Here is a 19,619-nt window from a genome sequence, read left to right as displayed (position 1 = left end):
AAAACCATTGGGAACAAAATGAATAGGGGACATGAGGCCCTTTTTCCACTGAAATAGATCTTACTGTTGTGCATTTTAATTCCATATTCCTGTCATGCCTTTGTATACTTTTAGACCATAAGACATAGGAGCAGAATTAGGCCATCTGGCCCATCGAGTCTACTCCGCCATTCAATCATGGCTGATCCTTTTTTCTTCTCCTCAACCCCAGTTCCCAGCCTTCTCCCCGTAATCTCTGATGCTATGTCCAATCAAGAACCTATCAATCTCTACCTTAAATACACCCAACGACCTGGCCTTCACAGCTGCATGTGGCAATAAATTTCACAAATTCACCACCTTTTTGCTAAAGAAATTTCTCCACAACCTTGCTTTGAAAGGGCAGCCCTCCCCCCTATCCTGAGGCTGTGTCCTCTTGTCCTTGATTCTCCCACCATGGGAAACATCCTTTCCACATCTACTCTGTCTAGGCCTTTCAACATTTGAAAGGTTTCAATGAGATCCCCCCCTCCCCCATCCTTCTGAGTTCTAGTGAGTACAGATCCAGAGCCATCAAACGTTCCTCGTATGATAACCCTTTCATTCCTGGAATCATCCTTGTGAACCTCCTCTGACCCTCTCCAATGCCAGCACATCTTTTCTAAGATGAGGGGCCCAAAACTATTCACATTACTCAAGGTGAGGCCTCACCAGTGCCTCATAAAGCCTCAGCATCACATCCTTGCTCTTGTATTCTCGACCTCTTGAAATGAATGCTAACGTGGCATTTGCCTTCCTCACCACCAAATCAACTTGCAAGTTAACCTTTAGGGTGTTCTGCAAGTCTCTTTTATGTCCTTGTCTTGCAAAAATCTATTGACCTTGGATTTAAGATTATCGTATGTTTTCGGTAGGAAGAAATTTCACATTGTTATTCTTTCTTATGATGAAACATTTCACTCCGCCTCCCTATTCCCAGCACTTGCCTCAATAGTCTGGCTCTGATATTTATCGTTATGTCTCCAGATTATACTCATTACCAGTGAATAAACTACACTCTTCGCATCCTATCCTCCTCAGAATATTCAGTGAAATCCCTTCTTAACCTTATTTAGCCCAGACGATATTATGAAAGCATAATATTGGAATTTATAGAAAAGGAGCAGGTTATTCAAACCAACAGATAAATTAATCTCCACTTGTAATCTCACATTCTATTTATGCTGTTTTGTACTCCTTACAATAGAAAAATATCCTTTCTCAATCATGATGCCTGGAATTGTACACAGCATTTCAATTAAAAGTTTTATCATGCATGGTTTGACAACTGGCATTTTATTAATGAATAGTACACATGATTTAGTGCCAGAGACTTGAAAGTGGCATTTTTTTGTAATGACTATCTTTGATATGAAGAGAGAAAGGTCTATAATGTTGCTTCTTTCTGATACACTGATCTTGCAGTCTTACAGTCTCTTAAATTTGCCATTTGTGATTATGATTAAACTGTACTGCACTGATCTTTGCCGAGAACAGAGGTTTCCAACCTTTTTTATACCATGGACCAATAACATTAAACAAGGTGTCTGTGGACCCCAGGTTGGGAATCCCTGGCTTAGGGGAAGATTTCTTGTTTCCTTTGCCAAAATCAAACTAAGTGCTGAATAGGACTGGCCAGTTTTTAATTATATATCACTTATTGAGATTTCAGATAATAGAACTACAAATGAGAAGCATCTATTATTATCTTTGATAAACATTAGTTAAGGACTTGTTCAAAAAATCCTCCATCTCTGTGAAATTCACATTAGGGTGGGTTTTCAGGGAAATTTGAGTTTTGCACCTCCTGAGTAGAGTTTCAAGTGAAGTTGAAACCCAAGCCATCCAACATTGAAATTAGAACATTTTTTCTCTCAGCTAGTGGCCAGTTGTACAGAGAGATGATTAAATTGCTGATCACCAATGCAAGATGCTCTAATTTTCACTAGCTAGGGCTGGTATTCACCATCCAGTGATAAAGTGAGAATATAAATCTCAAAATGCTAATTTTTAAAAATCAAAATTAGTGCTCCTAATCTGAAGTACATGTTTCCAAGTTTCCTGTTTTTTTTTTGCCATGAGCATGTTTCTGCATACCTTCTGCGTTTTCATTTGCATGGAAATATTTCCAGAGCAGTATAATACCCTTCAAATAGTATCTGAGATAACTTTGTAATCCCATTCATTTTAGGACCTAGTTCCTCGGCACTTCACAGAAACTTTATCCAACTGCAGACCCTCTGACTTTTAACTCTGAATTCTCTGCTAAAATTTCTCTCCCAATTACTGCAAATTATATTTATTTGATAATGAGGGCACACTGAAGATTGCCACTTCCATTTATACATTTCATCTTTCTGCTTTTTACAACTTCTGAACTGCTCTCACCTGCTGCAATACTCTTTCATACTTCTGGGATCCAATGCTTTCTAATATACCTATCCCAACTCTTAAGCATTCCTTGACCAACATCTTATGGCTACCTTGGTCACATTCAAGCTTTTCTTTATGTGTCCATGCAGGTATTTGTAAATACTAATTTATAAGCAACAAATCTAAATGTCACATCCAATATTGCTGTTGATCTACTTAAGATGTTTGTTGGATCTTAATCTCTCCAAACTGCTTCCAGTCAACTCACCTACCCAGTAGTGACTGTGGTTTTAAGCTACTAAATCATCTAAACTGTTCCTCTCCCCATTTCTTTTCATAATGTATCACATGTACACAGAAGACCCTTGCAAACCACGGCTGGATCATAGAAAATACTGCTAAGGTTTTGCTCGCCTCTAAATAATCTATTTACTTAGAGTCATCTCGAATCAAAAGATCAATACCATGATTGAACACTTCACTCCTATAATGCAAGACTTCATAAATCTTCTTTTCCTTCTTCAAGCAGGCTACCTGGATCTGAAATCTACTGCAATGTTGCCAATGCAACTTTTCTTTCTGACCCATGTGTTAACCCATAGAGTTCTCATTAGGCACTAACCTTCCCCAATCTCCTTCAAATAAGCCATCATGATTCTCCCAAGTCAACTAAAAAAAATTGATCTCTCTACTCTTCCAAATCACCTTCCATCTTCAAGCACCCTCTCCCTCTATGTTTTCCCAGACTTCATGTTTCCAATCCTTATGTCTATTGACTGCTGCAGAGACGAACCAGCTCTTAATTGGTTGCATTCTTATTCTTGTTAGGATTTGCAGATAGATCTCCCCACCCTCACTGTTTCTAGCTGTCAGGATTTACCATACCATCTTTCTCTTACCCATCTCCACTATCACTTAATTCAACTCTTATCTATTGAATTATGGCCAGGGAATTGCTTGCAAAAGACTTTTATTCCTGTTCCATACAATTAGTGTCTCCAAGAAATTGTCCTTAATACTTTCCTATCTTCCTTCCATATGCTATCGTTCAGTAACATCATCCAAAAACAGCATGATAATATTGCCCTGTTCCTCCCTCTTAATGGGAGTAGAATCAGGTCATTCAGCCCAACAAATCGGCAACACCATTTGATAATGTCTGATTTATTTTCCTTCTCGACCTCATTCTCCAGCCTTCTCCCCATGATCTTTGACACCCTTACCAATCAAAAACTCATCTGCTGCTGCTGAGGCCTCCTTCAGTCAGAGTGGACCATGGATATTGCATACTAGCTGTCTAGATATGCAAGCCCGGGCAGTACGATATGGAGAGTGAGCTGTTGCCCATGTAGCAAGCTCCCCTCTCCACTCATCTGATGAACCCAAAGGAACGGCACAGTTTGGTAGCAGAAGCATCGCAGGAGTTGCCAATCAGCATCGGACTCAATGTAGGACTTAGGGACTCCAGCTCCTGATTTTTCCCTCGGGGGTTTATTCCCAAAGCCTTCCTCATGAGTGGGTATAGCTGTAAGGTAGCGGAAAATTGAGATCAGAGTTATCGCCCTAGATCAGCAGCCAACCACAGATGACGAGTCCCATCTGCCCAAACCTATCAACTTCTGCTTTAAATATACCACCTGATTTGGCTTTCACAGATTGCCACCCTCAGGTTAAAGGAATCCCTCATCTCTGTTCTAAAAGGATGTCCTCCTATTCTAAGACTCTGGTCCTAGAATATCCCAGTACTGGAAACATCCTCTCCACTTCTACTCTATCTAAGCCTTTCACTAGTCAATGAGATCTCCCCTCATTTCACTAAACTTTGGTGAGAACAGGCCCAGAACCATTAAGTGCTCTTCATACATTAATCCTTTCACTCCTGGGATCATTCTTGTAAACCTCTGGATCATCTCCATTGCCAGCACATCCATTCTTAGATATGGGGTCCAAAATTCTGATTGTTCTATTGTCTCTAACTTGTTGAACAAGAAGTAACTTTTAAGATAGTACAGTAAAATAATATTAATCTGACTAGTTGGGAACATTAGTGCCAAACTAGCAGATTTTCTGTGAGTGAGTGAGTTTTAGGGAATTATGGGAATTGATTCCTAGATCTGAGGGAATCAGCACTCAGTGAGCTAAATGCCAAAAAACTGGAATTTCTGGAAAGTGAGACAGCACATGATTGGGAAGAATAAATTACCATTGTCTTTGGTCTCTCATAAAGTCTATTCCTTAAGCATCAATTCCATTCTTATTCTTACCAAGTACCTGAGAGTGATCTTCAATATTACGGTTATCCAGAATAAGTTTCTAAGTACATATCTGCAGCAAATGAGAATATTTCTTCTTCCTATTCCTTCATTTTCCACTTGCTGCCTCTGCTCACCTTTTGCTGAAGCTCTCATCTGGGAAGCTTTTGCCACCTGTTGAACATTCCAATGTACCTTTGGTTATTCTCCAATTTAAATTAGTGGAAAGCTTGATGCAGTTATTCTAAAAAAAACAACAGGAATTCTGCAGATGCTGGAAATTCAAGCAACACACATCAAAGTTGCTGGTGAACGCAGCAGGCCAGGCAGCATCTGTAGGAAGAGGTGCAGTCGACGTTTCAGGCCGAGACCCTTCGTCAGGACTAACTGAAGGAAGAGTGCGTAAGGGATTTGAAAGTTGGAGGGGGAGGGGGAGATCCAAAATGATGGGAGAAGACAGGAGGGGGAGGGATAGAGCCAAGAGCTGGACAGGTGATAGGCAAAAGGGGATATGAGAGGATCATGGGACAGGAGGTCCGGGAAGAAAGACAAGGGGCGGGGGGACCCAGAGGATGGGCAAGAGGTATATTCAGAGGGACAGAGGGAGAAAAAGGAGAGTGAGAGAAAGAATGTGCATAAAAATAAGTAACAGATGGGGTACGAGGGGGAGGTGGGGCCTTAGCGGAAGTTAGAGAAGTCGATGTTCATGCCATCAGGTTGGAGGCTACCCAGACGGAATATAAGGTGTTGTTCCTCCAATCTGAGTGTGGCTTCATCTTTACAGTAGAGGAGGCCGTGGATAGACATGTCAGAATGGGAATGGGATATGGAATTAAAATGTGTGGCCACTGGGAGATCCTGCTTTCTCTGGCGGACAGAGCGTAGATGTTCAGCAAAGCGGTCTCCCAGTCTGCGTCGGATCTCGCCAATATATAATAGGCACACATTCTTTCTCTCACTCTTCTTTTTCTCCCTCTGTCCCTCTGAATATACCTCTTGCCCATCCTCTGGGTCCCCACCCCCACTCCTTGTCTTTCTTCCCGGACCTCCTGTCCCATGATCCTCTCGTATCCCCTTTTGCCTATCACCTGTCCAGCTCTTGGCTCTATCCCTCCCCCCCTGTCTTCTCCTATCATTTTGGATCTCCCCTTCCCCCTCCAACTTTCAAATCCCTTACTCACTCTTCCTTCAGTTAGGCCTGTCGAAGGGTCTTGGCCTGAAACGTCGACTGCACCTCTTCCTACAGATGCTGCCTGGCCTGCTGCATTCACCAGCAACTTTGATGTGTGTTGCTGTTATTCTAATTTACACTCAGCCCTTTTATCATCTATGTTGTTGATGATTGGTGTTGACTTCTTATTAAACAAAGCCTAGCCTTGTTCTTTCAAAATTCTAGTTTATAATTCCCTTCCCCCTATCCCTTTAATCAAGTGTAGCCCACTGAGATATCTGCCCTCCCTTCCCAGCCTCCTAATCCCTCCCAGATGTAATTGCTCCAATGGTTAGGATTTAGAATAGAAAGTGGACGCAAGGAGTCGGATAGAATCACGAGAGGTACAAAATAGAACCATAGAGAAACAGCATGAGCAAAGCTGTTCGTACTTATTGTTCGACATCTGGAGAATGGACCTAATGTTCTCCTTCATCGCGGTAACGAGCAGCAGCGGGCGGTCAGCCGCATCCTGTTGTGCGGGCGTCGCTGTTGCGGGAGGGTGACCGAGCGGTCAGCCGCATCCTGTTGTGCGGACGGTCGCCGGCTCCGTTTCCTGGAGACCGCGGAGAGCTGTGTATCACAGTGAGAGGCAATGGCCACCACGCCGGTCCGATCGCCGAGTATCCAGCAAACGAGTAGGATGAAAAAGGACGAGTCATTTCTGGGAAAGCTGGGAGGGACACTGGCGAGAAGGAAAAAGGCCCGAGAAGGTAGGTTGTGCTGGACCGGGTGTGGGGAGGTCAGCCTTCTGCCTCAATTCTCGTTTTTTTTAAATTCACAAAATATTCGCAAAAGAAGAAAGAAATGCAAAAGCATATATATTCATGGGCGTTACATTCAGTGGTGTAAACCCTTTAACAAAAAATAAACGTAGCCCCATTGCACTTATGTGACTCACTGGGGTGGTACTCCTTTCATTTTTGGAGTGACTTCTTCACCAAAGCCGCTCGCCCTTGTGCGGTAGCGGAAGGAGCCTGTGTTGTGGCCTTTCTCACTGACCTTTAGTATTAGCTGCATCGAGCTGAAGTACATCCCTCAGTACGCACTCCTGTAGCCTGGAGTGTGCCAATCTGCAGCGTTCACTTATGGACATCTCATTGTACCAGAAGACCAACAAGTTTCGGGTAGAGAAATGTCGTCTTTCACTAAATTGATAATTTTCTGTCTCAGTATGTGTCCTTGGGAATAGCTCTGAGATCAGTGTCTTCTCTGTTAGGCTTTTGCTGAGGATGGATCCGGACACGGAACCTTGCATCGTTTCCATTTTTGTAAATTCAATCCGCAAAAAGGTGGTGACCGTCCCGTTCTCACCTCAGCCGTTCCGACTGCAGCGTGCGATGGGGCTGACAGTTGTCTGTACAGGAAGGATCTGACTGCCAGACTCCTTTCACTGCCAGCCAAGCGAGGGTCTTGGTGCTTGTTGGTGAGATGTGGTGATGAGGCATTCTGCCAGATGGTTTGGACAGTCTGCTCTGGGAACCGGCCCACCATATCCATAGTGACCCTGGCACTGCCAAATAGACTTGATGTGAAAGATTGCAGTGAAGGGGGGAGGGGGTGGGCGACGAGGCCGCACTCGTGTTGGATGAGCAACATCTTACCTCCAACATCTGTAACCTCCAACCAGATGGCATGAACATTGATTTCTCAAACTTCTGGTAATGTTCCCCACCCCACCCTACACGACACTACACCACACCATTCCCCATCCTCTTTTCTGTCTCTCACCATACCTGCTTGCCTGCCCATCACCTCCCCCTGGTTCTCCTTCCCACTTTCTTCCATGGCCTTCTGTTCTCTCCTGTCTGACTCCCCCTTCTCCAGCCCTGTATCTCTTTCACCAGTCAACTTCCCAGCACTTTACTTCATCCCTCTCCCTTCCGGTTTCACCAATCACCTTGTGTTGCCCTCTCCCCTCCCTCACCTTTTAAATCTACTCCTCAGCTTTTCTTTCTCCAGTCCTGCCGAGGGGTCTTGGCCTGAAATGTCGAATATAGAACATAGAAATTGTCGACTACATTTTTTTTTCCATAGATACTGCCTGGCCTGCTGAGTTCCTCCAGCATTTTGTGTGTGTTGCAGTCAATGATTTCGCTTGCAGACCCTTTGTCTGCACTGAAGGATAGAGGTGAGATGGCCAGTATAAAAAGAAGAAGGGGTGAAGCTCTGGGAATCTCTTATTTGGTGGATCTGGGTGAGGAAGGGTGAGTGGCAGATGGAGAGGGAAAAGTGGAAATAAGTCCTGGTTGCAAACAATCCTAATTCCCCTCTCCATTTCCACACTATGTCTGTCCACAACTTCCAAAACTGATCTGTCTATCCATGGCTTCCTCCACTGCCATATTCCACATGGGTAGATGACAGGCTGATGGCATAAACAGCGAATTCTCCAATTTCAGGTAATCTGCTTTCTCCTGTCCTGTTCCTCTCTCCTGATCTATCCAGTTCCTCCAACACCCACCCAACTCAGTCATCTGGTCAACATTTTCCCCCTCCTCCATACAATCCATCAGGCTATCACTCTCACTTTATCCCAGTCTTTCCCTTCCCCCATGGTGCCCATCTGCCTTCCCATATTCCCTAGTTAGTTCTATGCTCCACCTTTCATTCCCATCCGATTCCTCATCTATCTGCAGCCCTGTACCTATCACCTCCTAGCCCCTGTTGCTATAGCTTGAGTACTCCTTATCTGAAATATTTAGGGCCAGAAATTTTTTGGATATCAGATTTTTTTAAATGATTTTGGAATATATAATAAGATAGCTCAGACTGGCCATAGTTTTCTATGCTGAATTTATGTGCTACCAGTAAGCAGTCTTTGTTTTGCACTTGTTCATCACACATTACTTAACAGTAAAGAAAAATTACGTGCCATTAATATCATGAAAATATAATGTGCGCAAGGTAATAAAAACAACATTCGGAGAATACCTGATCAGATATTGAACAACAACAGACAATTTCAGGCTTTCAGTCTCCACCTGCAATTCCATGTTTTAATTAAAAGTTTACAGTACACTGAATTTGTATTTTACTTTTTCTTAGGTTTTATGTAAGGTATAAAAACTATCTGCATCATAGACTTGTTCTGGTACAAGACTTTTGTGATCAGCGGACGCATTAAACAATTTAATGTCATGCGTTTTCTTAACTTTCTGCAACCAGCCTGCTGAATATTCGCAATTATCTTCAATTTTCAGTTTGTCATGATAGATCTTGGCTTGTTTTATGATCAGCATACCAGTAAGTGGCATGTGTTCCCTCTGATGCTGATGAATTCTTTCAAAACATGATTGAAATCTTCATTTTTTCGCTTTATGGAGTGTTTTCTATTTTTCATTAACATTTGTTCATTACATATATGAGGTCATTTCTCAAAACTATCTATGGTACACAGACACCTACAGAACCTTCCCAGTGCCATGATAAGGCTAAATTCAGGATGGAGGAGCAACACCTCATATACTGTTAGGTAGTCTTCAGCCCCTTGGTATGAACATAGAATTCTCCAACTTCCAGTAATTCTCTCCCCCTCCCTTCCCCTATCCCTATGTCACTCTGCCCCCTCCCCCAGCTGCCTACCACCTCTGTCTTGGTTCTGCCTCCTTCTACTACCCATTGTGTTTTCCCCTATTCTTTCTTCACCTTTCCTGCCTATCACCTCCCTGCTTCCCCTCCCCCACCCCTTGATCTTTCCCCTTACTGGTTTTTCACCTGGAACCTACCAGCCTTCTCCTTCCCACCCTCCCCCCACCTTCTTTTATAGGGCCTCTGCCCCTTCCCCCTACAGTCCTGACAAAGGGTTCCGGCCCAAAACGTCGACCAATCTTTTCCACGGATGCTGCCCGACCTGCTGAGTTCCTCCAGCACGTTGTGAGTGAACCTTCCCAGTGTATTGTGGAATTTTCCATTTGTGACATCATATCAGCGCTCAGAAAAATTTGGATTTCGGAGGTTTTCTGATATTGGAATTTCAGATAAGGGGTACTCAGCCTGTATCTCCACGCTTCCCTTTTCCATCTGCCTATCATCCATTCTCAGCTGGATACACTTGCTGCTTGCCAGCCCCTTCCAACCTCTCTATTCTGGCTGCCTCTCGTCTTTCAGTCCAGGTGAAGGGTTTAGACTTGAAACGTGATTGTCCAGTTTGCTGTACTGACCTACAGAGTATTTTTTCCACTCTGCTGAGTTTTTTTTCACTCCACTTTTCAGCAACTGCAATTGCTTATGTCTCTGAGATGAGGAGAGATGCCTTCACATACAAGGTGGTGTGTCTTTTGAAAATTTTTTACCCTGACAGCTGTGGAGGCTCGATCATTGATTAATCAGTTTGTGGATATTAAAGGGATATGGGAATACAGCAGGAAAATGGTATTAAGATTTAATGTTAGCTGTGATCTTAGTGGAGAAGACTCAAAGGGCTGAATGACCCTTTCCAGTTTCTTATGTTCAGTTCCAAAGCAATTTTGCCTCCTTTAATATGGGGTCTGCTGTTTTTTTTTCAGCTTTCAACTGTGATTTTAAAGTTGGAATTAACAGTTTTGAAATGCCCATTTTAGTTTGCATTTGAAGAGCTTCTTAATTTCTTGAAGAAAATGCATTAGTCCTTTTTAGTTTGAGTCCAGTTTGTGAATTGTTCATACTTAAGATTTTTACTTTGCAAGTTTAATCAGATCCAAATTGTTTTAAGTGTCTGTTAATTTTTGTTTGATTCGGGATCTATTTAGATCCTATTTTGTATCTGACTACTGAAAAATACTTTTAGTGGCTGCATTTTGAGAAAGGATTTGGCATTTTTTTTATAGAAAAGGGACTTCTATCCTGAAAATAAAACAAGAAATGCTGGAAATACCCTGCAGGTCTGGCAGTATCTATGGAGGTACAAACAATGTAATTGCTTGAGGCTACTGATCTTTAGAATTGAAACTGTAGGAATTGACTAGCTTTCAACTTTGCTTTGGAGCACCTGGACAACTACAGGATTAATGTCGGACTGCTGTTTTATCAACTGCAGTTCAGCATTCAGGACCAATAATCGAGCTTCAAAACCTGAAAATCTGTACTGCGCTCTGTAACTGGATCTGCAACTCCCTTAGGAGGAGACCTCAGTCAGTGTGGATTTAATAATGTCTCCTCCTCACTGTCTAATAAGACAGGTGTTTCTCGAGGGTGTGTACTGAGCCTAAGCCTCTTCTACTGTCTCTACACTCAGAACTGTATGGCTAAGCACAGCTAAGATACCATCCATCAATTTGCCAATGATACCACTACTGTACTCCTGTAGGTAGATGAGGGGGCTTGCAGGAGTGTGATAGATTGACTTGCTGAATGGAGTTGCAACAATAATGTGGTACACAGGTACACAACATCAGCAAAACCAAAGATCTGATTGTGGTTTAGGCAAGACAAAGTTGAGAGAACGCACAGCAGTTCTTGTTGATGGTGGAAAGGGTGAGCAGCTTCAAGTACTTGGGCATCAGCAACTCAGAGGATCTTGCCTAGCCCGAACACGTGGATGCAGTCATGCCAATGGCTCTTCTTTGTTTGGAGTTTGAGGAGATTTAGTATGTCACCAAAGGCTTGCAAATTTTTATAGATGTATGCCGGAGAGTATTCTGACTGGTTGCATCATAGCCTGGTATGAAGCCTTGAATGCACAGGGTTGCATGTAGCTGTGGAGGGATGGAGACCGAGCCAACTCCATCATGGCCACGATCTTCCCGCCCTTGAGCACATCTTCAACAGGTAGTGCCTTAAGAAACCGTCAGGGAGGAGATACACGAGCCTGAAGTCTAAGGCTACGTCCACACTAGACCGGATAATTTTTAAAATGCCGGTTTCACGTAAAAACGATAGGCGTCCACACCAGGTGTTTTTGAAAATACTTCCGTCCACATTAAAATGGGTATTTGGGCGAATCTCCTCTTACTGGGCATCAGGACACATCTACAGAAAACAAGCAAAGAGGAAACGGTATACTTAGTGCATGTTTGTCCAGTTACAGACTAGAAAAACTTAAAAGGAAATTGCCAAACAACGGACAGCTGTTGGCTCTTGCACAGGAGGACTTAAAACTAAAAAAACAAATATTGGAGTGTATGGAGGGAACCAACAGGGAGTTCACGGACAGTATGACCTGGCTGACGACGAACATTGAAAAACTGACTAACTCTGTTGCAGAGACATTTGCAATGATGAGGAATATGATGGCTCCTCCCCAGTACTTTTCACCGCCACAATACCAGCCACACAGCCACTACAACAGCTACACATATGGACACACAGACCCCTGGGTGGCCCCACCAACATCTTCCCCATTCCCACAGAGGGGTCACCCTGGAAACATTTCCTACAGCCATAGTCTCTTCACCAATGAAAGGGACGACAGGTTTTTTAAAACCTCCAGTTACCCTGTACACACTACAACGCCCAACCGGTGTTTTTCAGATTTAAACACTCTGGAGAGCGTTTTAGAAAAGCTCCATTTTCGGGGGAGGAAAACGCCATTTCAGTGTGGACAGAGGGTCAAAACGAAGAGAAAAAGCTTCAGTTACAGATTTATCCTGTCTAGTGTGGACGTAGCCTTAATCTCAATGATTTAGAAACACCTTTCCTTAGGCCCTCAGATTTCCGAATGGTCCATGAACACTAGCTAGCTATTCCTTTTTTTGGCACAGAGTATTTATTTATTTTTGTAATTTTATAGATTTGTATGTCTTTATACTGTACTGCTGCCATAAAACAATAACCTTCAAGTCAGGTCAGTGAAAATTAATTTGATTCTGATTTTGGATTAGCAGTTAATGCTCTCAGTATTGTAATGCAAATGATTTAATCATTCTTGCACCCGATAAGAAGTCCATGTTTCATTGAAACTTCATATAAATCCTACATAGTTGTTTTAAAAATAATTATTGGACATATTATAAATACATGGTAAATGAGTCATAATTTGGGGAAAAACAATTCTGATATCTAGTTCATCATTTTATGTCAAACTTCTGCATTGATAGAGGAACTATACAAGGCCTTTAACCAAGAACAATTAAAATAGACTATATTGTGATGATTAATGTTATTTGCTTTTTGTGGAACTTGGTGTGTGCAAGTTGGTTATCTTCTTTCAACACACAATGGTACTCATGTTTCCAAATAATTCATCAGTTAGATACTTTGAGATGCCAAGAGGATATGAGTGGATTTTTAAAAATATAGATGTTAAATTTTTCAGCTATTGTGCAATCTCTTGCATGTTGAGTTTGAGTGACTATGTGATTTTTGTTCCTGTTTAGCAGGTTGCAAAGGGTAGGTGACCCTTACCTTCTCTCTGGCACAGGGGAACTGCTGCCTCACAGAGTCACTGTCTCGGGCTTTATCCCCGATTGAATGTTGAGTTTACAGAGATTGCATGCTCTGTCTGTGACTGTGGGCTTCAGCTAGCTGTGTCACTTTACTCCAAATACTTAGGAGTTGGTAGATTAATTTGAGACTCTAAGTTATCTTAATGTGGTTGAGTGTAGAGTCTGGGTGGACGTAATTGGAATGTGGGGAGAATAAAACAGGATTTAGTACAGGATTAGCAAAAATAGTGCTTATTGTTGGTACAGACCAAGAGAGACAAAAGGACTGCTTCTGTGGTATATTGCTGTCAGTGTAATTCTGAAATTTGAACTGAAAAAGTAGAAGTGGAATAAAGCTCAGAAATCATAGTAATAACTTTTAAAATAGGTAATTGTACTTATAACTACTTTACAAATGCTTTTAAAAACAGTTTACTTAACATACTGTTCATATGTATAGAGGTCTTTAATTCCAGATGATTTTTTTTTAGACTATAAGACATAGGAGCAGAATTAGGTCATTTGGCCCTTTGAGTCTGCTCTGCTATTCAATCATGGCTGATTTACTATCCCTCTCAAGCACATTTCTCTGCCCTCTCCCTATAAACTTCGCCCTTACTAATCAAGAACTTATCAAGCTTCGGTTTAAATGTAACAAATTACTTAGCCTCCACAGCCATCTGTAGCAATGAATTTCACTGATTCAGCACCTTCTAGATAAAGAAATTCCTTCTCACCTCTATTCTAAAGGGACATACTTATATTCTGAGGCTGTACCCTCTGGTCCTAGACTCTTCTCCCCCCCCTCCCCCCCACCCCACCACTATTGGAAGCATGCTCTCAATGCCTACTCTAGCTAGGCCTTTCAATATTCAGTGAGGTCGCCCCTTATTCTTCTAAACTCCAGTGAGTACAGGTCCAGAGCCATCAAACACTCCTCATACATTAACCATTCACAAGAATGATCCCATTCCTGGGATCATTCTTATGAACCTTCTCTGGACCCTCTCCAATGCCAGCACATTCCTTTTTAAATATGCAGCCAAAACTGCTCCCAATACTTGAAGTGCAACCTGATCAATGCCTTAGAAAGCCTCAGCATTAGGTCTTTGCTTTTTTATTCTAGTCTTCTCAAAATGAATGCTAACATTGCATTTGCCTTCCTCACTACTGACTCAACCTGAAAATTACCTTTATGGAATCCTGCAATAAGACGCCCAAGTCCCTTTGTACCACCAATATTTGAATTTGCTCTATGTTTAGAAAATAGTCTATGCCTTTATATCTTCTACCAAGGTGCATGACCGTACACTTCCCTACACTGTATTCTGTCTGCCGCTTCTTTGCCCATTCTCCAGATCTGTCCAAGTCCTCTGCAGACTCCCTGCTCTTTCAACATTGCCTCCACCTTTCTTTGTATCATTTGCAAACTTGGCCACAGAGCCATCAGTTCTGCCATCCAAATCATTGACATATAATATGAAAAGAAGCAATCCCAACCCTGATTCTGCGGAACACCACATCACTGCTGGCCAACCAGAAAAGGTGCCATTTAATTCTACTCTTTGCTTCCTGCCAGTCAGCCAATGTTCTGTCCATGCTAGTTTCTTACCACGTGCCCTTATCTTGCTTAGCAGCCTCGTGTGGCACCTTGTCAAAGCCTTCTAAAGATCCAAGTAAACAACATACACTGATTCTCCTTCGTCTATCCTACCTCTTAGTTTCTCAGAGAAATCCAATAGATTTGTCAGGCAAGATTTATCCTGAAATAAACCATGTTGACTGGCCTATTTTATCACATGTCTCCAAATACCCTGAAAGCTCATCCTTAATAATGAACTCTTAATATCTTGCCAGGCTAACTAGCCTATAATCTCCTGTCTTTTGCCTCCCTCACTCCCTTCTTAAAGAGAGGAGTGGCTTTTGCAATTTTCCAGTTCTCTGGAATCATTTCAGAATCTAGTAATTCTTGAAAGATCACTATTAATGCCAATATAATCTCTTCAGCTGCATCTTTCAGAGCCCTGAGGTGTAGTACATCTGGTCCATGTGATTTGTCTATTGTGAGATATTTCAGCTTCACAAGCACCTTCTCCTTAATAGTAGTGACTGCACTCACTTCTGGCCCCTGACCCTTGTGAATTTTTGGCATTTTGCTGGAGTTTTCCACTGCAAAAACTGACACAAAATACTTATTGAATTTGTCTGCTATTTCATTGTACCCCATTACTATCTCTTCAGTGCCAATTCTCAGCAGTCTAATATCCACTCTAGCTTCTCTTTCACTGAAAAAACTTTTGGTATCCTCTTTTCAAAGGTTCAAAGGTCGAATTTAATGTCAGAGAAATGTATACAATATACATCCTGAAATGCTTTTTCTTCACAAACATCCACAAAAACAGAGAAGTGCCCCAAAGAATGAATGACAATTAAGTGTGAGAACCACAAAGTCCCCTCCCCCACTTCCCCCCTCCCATATGTAAGTGGCAGCAAGCAAAGATCCCCCCTCCCCCCACTAGCAAAAAAAAGCGCATCCATACCGTCACCAAGCCCAAGCGTATGCTAAGCAATAGCAAAGACACAGACCAAAATTACCCCAAAGGCTTTGCATTTCATCAGACATTCGACAAACCACAGGTTCCCTCTCTCCCTGGCAAGGGAAAGGGAGATGTCCCCCATTTTCACAGCGAGCGGGAGACAACAACAACCCGCTGGTTTATGATGTTAAAAGCCTGTTTTGTCGCTTTTTTCGAGCTCTGTGTCCGAAGATCGCAAAGACCTTGGGTCTTCGGGCCCACAGTGAAAGATTTTCCGGCCTCCCTGACAACACACGAGTCTTCTGCCTTGAAACTGACCCTCGATCCGTCCATCTCCAGAGCTCCGAGATCTTAAGCTTTTCAACACGTTCGAGACTCTCAGGCTAAACCCTTGGTATGTCGGATAACGGCCAGTCGTGGAACCCCGAGAATGGGTCCCATTTCCGCAAAGAACTGAAACCTGTGTGTAACTCCAAGTCAGGGTCTTCAAAAGAACCTTGAAAGGGAAAAATAAAGATATTAAAGATAGAAATAGAGCTGTTTCTGAAGATGCAAGCAAAGGAGTTCTGTTAGGTGCCATTATCCCTCCTCAGCTCTGCCTTATATTATTGGCTAGCTTACCTTCATATCACATCTTTCCGCTTATTGCTTTTTCAGTTGCCTTTTGTTGATTTTTAAAAGCTTTCCAACCCGCTAGTTTCCCACTATTTTTTGCTATATTGTATGCCCTTTCTTTTGCTTTTATGATGTCTTTGATTTCCCTGTCAGCCACGTCCTCATGCTCCCTTTAAAACACTGCTTCTTCTATCCTGCACCTTTTGATTTACTCCCAGAAATTCCACCCATTGCTGCTTTGTTGTCATCTCTGCTAGTATACCCTTCAGATCAATTTTGGCCAACTCCTCTTTCATGCCTCTGTAATTCCCTTTATTTCATTATAATACCGATACATCTGATTTTAGCTTCTGCCCCTCAAACCTCATGATAAATTCTATAATATTATGATCTGAACATCATAAGGGTTCCTTTGCTTTAAGCTCCCTAACCAAATATGGTTCATTACAAAACACCCAATCCAGAATTGCCTTTTCCGTCATGGGCCCAACCACAAGCTGCTCTAAAAATCCATCTCTTAGGCATTCTACAAACTCCCTCTCTTGGGATCAGCACCAACCTGATTTTCCCAATCTACCTGCGTATTGAAATCTCTAATGACCATCATAATGTTGCTCTTTTTGCATGCTTTTAAATATCTCTCTTTGTAATTTGTACCACGCATTCTGGCTACTGTTTCAGAAGCCTGTATGTAACTCCCATCAGGGTTTCTTTACCATTGCACTTTCTGTACTCTACCCATAAGGATTCTATATCTTCTGATCCTATGTCACTTCTTTTTAAGGATTTGATTTCACTTTTTATCAACAGAGCCATCTTGCCTGTCCTTTTGATGCAATGTGTATTCTCAGATGTTAAGCTTGCAAATGTGATTGTCTTTGAACCACTGCTCAATGATGTCTACAACGTCATTCCTGCTAATTTCTAACTCGCTACAAAATCATTTACCTTATTTCGTATAATGTGTGAATTTAAATATGACAAATTCTTCAGTCTTGTATTCATCCTTTTCAATTTTTTTTGGCGTGTGCTTGTGTGCATGCGAGTCTGTGCGGGTGTGCGTCTGTGTGTGCATCCGTGATGGTGTCTTTTTCATGGCTTTTTACAAGGTGCAGAGCGAGAGAGAGAGACTGTGAGACGCACCACTCCTCACACAGACATTTTCACAGTACTTTTCCCTTTGTTTTACGAGGTCGAATTGCGATCTCGACACTCAACCCGGCACGGATGGAAAGCGTATTCGGGATCAGACCCGACTGGATTCGAACCCGGGAACCTCTGCTCCCCCGGGTGCGGCGCCGATGTCGTTGCGCCACCAGCTGGCCCCATCCTTCTCAATTTTGTCTCCATGTTACAGGATATTATATTCTTATCCCTTTCTAAACTTTTTGTTTTTATCTTTATTCTGGAATCTTTTGTAACCTCTCTTTCCCTTTTACTTTATCCATACTTTTCCACCCCTGACGAATCCCCTGACTATTTAGTTTAAAGCCCTGTTCTCAGCCCTAGGTATGTGATTCATAAGCACTCTGGTCCAAGCATGTTTCAGGTGGAGCCCATCCCATCAGAACAGTTCCCCCCTTCCCCAGTACTGGTGCCAATGTCCCACAAATTTCTGCCACAGCAACCTTTGAGCCACATATTTAGCTCTCTGATGTCATTAGCACTGTGTGAATTTGCACGTGGCTCGGGTAACAATCCAGAGATTACTACCTTTTTATTTCTGCATTTTTAATGTAGTCTCTAGTTGTTCAAATTCCCTCAGCAGAACCTCTTTTCTTGTTTCTTTCTACATTGTTGGTACCCACATGGACCATGACTCTGGATTTTTTCCCCTCCTAATTTGGAGGGGACATTCCTCTGCAGGTCAGATGAACTGTCCCAAGCCTGGACACCTGGCAGACATTACTGCCTTCGGGATTCCCAATCCTTGTGACAGAGAATTGTATCTACTCCCCTGACTATATTACCCCTAATTCTAACTACCTTTCTCTTCTCTTCCCCTTCTTGAATGACTCCCTGAACCATGATGCCACAGTTCAGTTGCTCATCCTTCTGACAGTTCCCACTGTCAACCTCACATGGAGCAACCATCTTAGACAAGTTGGGCAAGCTCAAGTGGTGAGGTTCCTCCAGCACCTCCTCCTGGATTCCCCTATCTGCCTCACTTCCAATCACACCCTCTTGTCCCTAGTTACAGACAACATTTGAAGTAATTAATCTCGTAGGTGAGACTGCCTCCTGGAACTCCTAACTCTTCCCCCTCCCTGATGCATCACAGTGTTTTGAAGCTCAGATTCCAGGTCATTAACTCTGATCCCGAGTCCCCTCGAGCTTCCAGCGCCTGCTGCAGATGTGGTCACTAGGCAATGCAATGGAGTCCACCAGCTACCACATCATGCAGCTACAACACATCACCTGATTCTGCATCCCTATTTTATTTTAAATTTTGAAATTTGCTATCCTTTTTGTTATATAAAACTAGTACTATATGTAATTAAAGAAAAACTCTTAACTGTTCTTTCCTGCTATGCACCTCTGCCTCCTTGCTGAAACTACTCGAGCCAAAGCTACAGTTCTCTATTCTAACTCTACCCAGTCCAACAATGGCTGCTCTGCTTAAATCTCACTTTTTTTTATTGGATCAAGTAAATCTCACTCACAATGAGATTTGCTGTTTTTATTGGATCTTGCTCTCACTACTGTAAAGTGAAACTTACTCAATGACACTTTAGAACTTGATTCACCCAAATGATCATTCAGTGGTGTCTACCTCCATGTGTCCTTGATTTTTCTTCAAGAATTTTACTTTGTTTATATAATTTGCAAATATTGCAAATACTGCACACAGGACAAACCATGCTGTTCCATTTGCTGTATATTAACACACCATCTAAACCATAAAATGTAAAACAATTACAGCACAGAAGCAGACAAGTTCCTGTGGCAGATGGCGTGAGGGGAGATGTGCTGGAAATGAAGGTGATACAGTGAGAACAGCATCGATGGTAGTGGAAGAGAAACCCCATTATTTGAAAAAAAAGAGACCAGAGATGTCTTAGAAAGTAAAGCCTCATCCTGAGAACTGTTACAGCAGAGAGGAGGAACTGAGAGAAAGGAATTGGGGTGAGGGCTATACTCATTTCCCTCCCCCGTCACCTTATTCTTGCTCCTGCCCCGTTCCTTTCCAGTCCTGATGAAGGGTTTCTTACTGAAACATCGACTGTTTATTTCCCTCCATAAATGATGTCTGACTTGCTGAGTCCCTTCA

General features: G+C 42.5%; 1 protein-coding gene across 1 annotated transcript in view; it reads left to right on the top strand.

The window, feature by feature from the left end:
- The first annotated feature begins 6,321 nt into the window (after positions 1-6,321).
- The window catches only part of parvb (parvin, beta), a 68,726-nt gene continuing 55,428 nt past the window's right edge, over positions 6,322-19,619 (top strand). Inside the window, exon 1 of the mRNA XM_063058110.1 lies at positions 6,322-6,566. Coding sequence (XP_062914180.1) covers positions 6,449-6,566 — 118 coding nt within the window. The 5' untranslated portion in view covers positions 6,322-6,448. The remainder of the gene's footprint in view (positions 6,567-19,619) is intronic.

This window comes from Mobula hypostoma, chromosome 9 (genome assembly GCF_963921235.1).
Source record: "Mobula hypostoma chromosome 9, sMobHyp1.1, whole genome shotgun sequence".
NCBI classification, from domain to species: domain Eukaryota; kingdom Metazoa; phylum Chordata; class Chondrichthyes; order Myliobatiformes; family Myliobatidae; genus Mobula; species Mobula hypostoma.
This window is presented reverse-complemented; position numbering and strand designations above follow the sequence as displayed.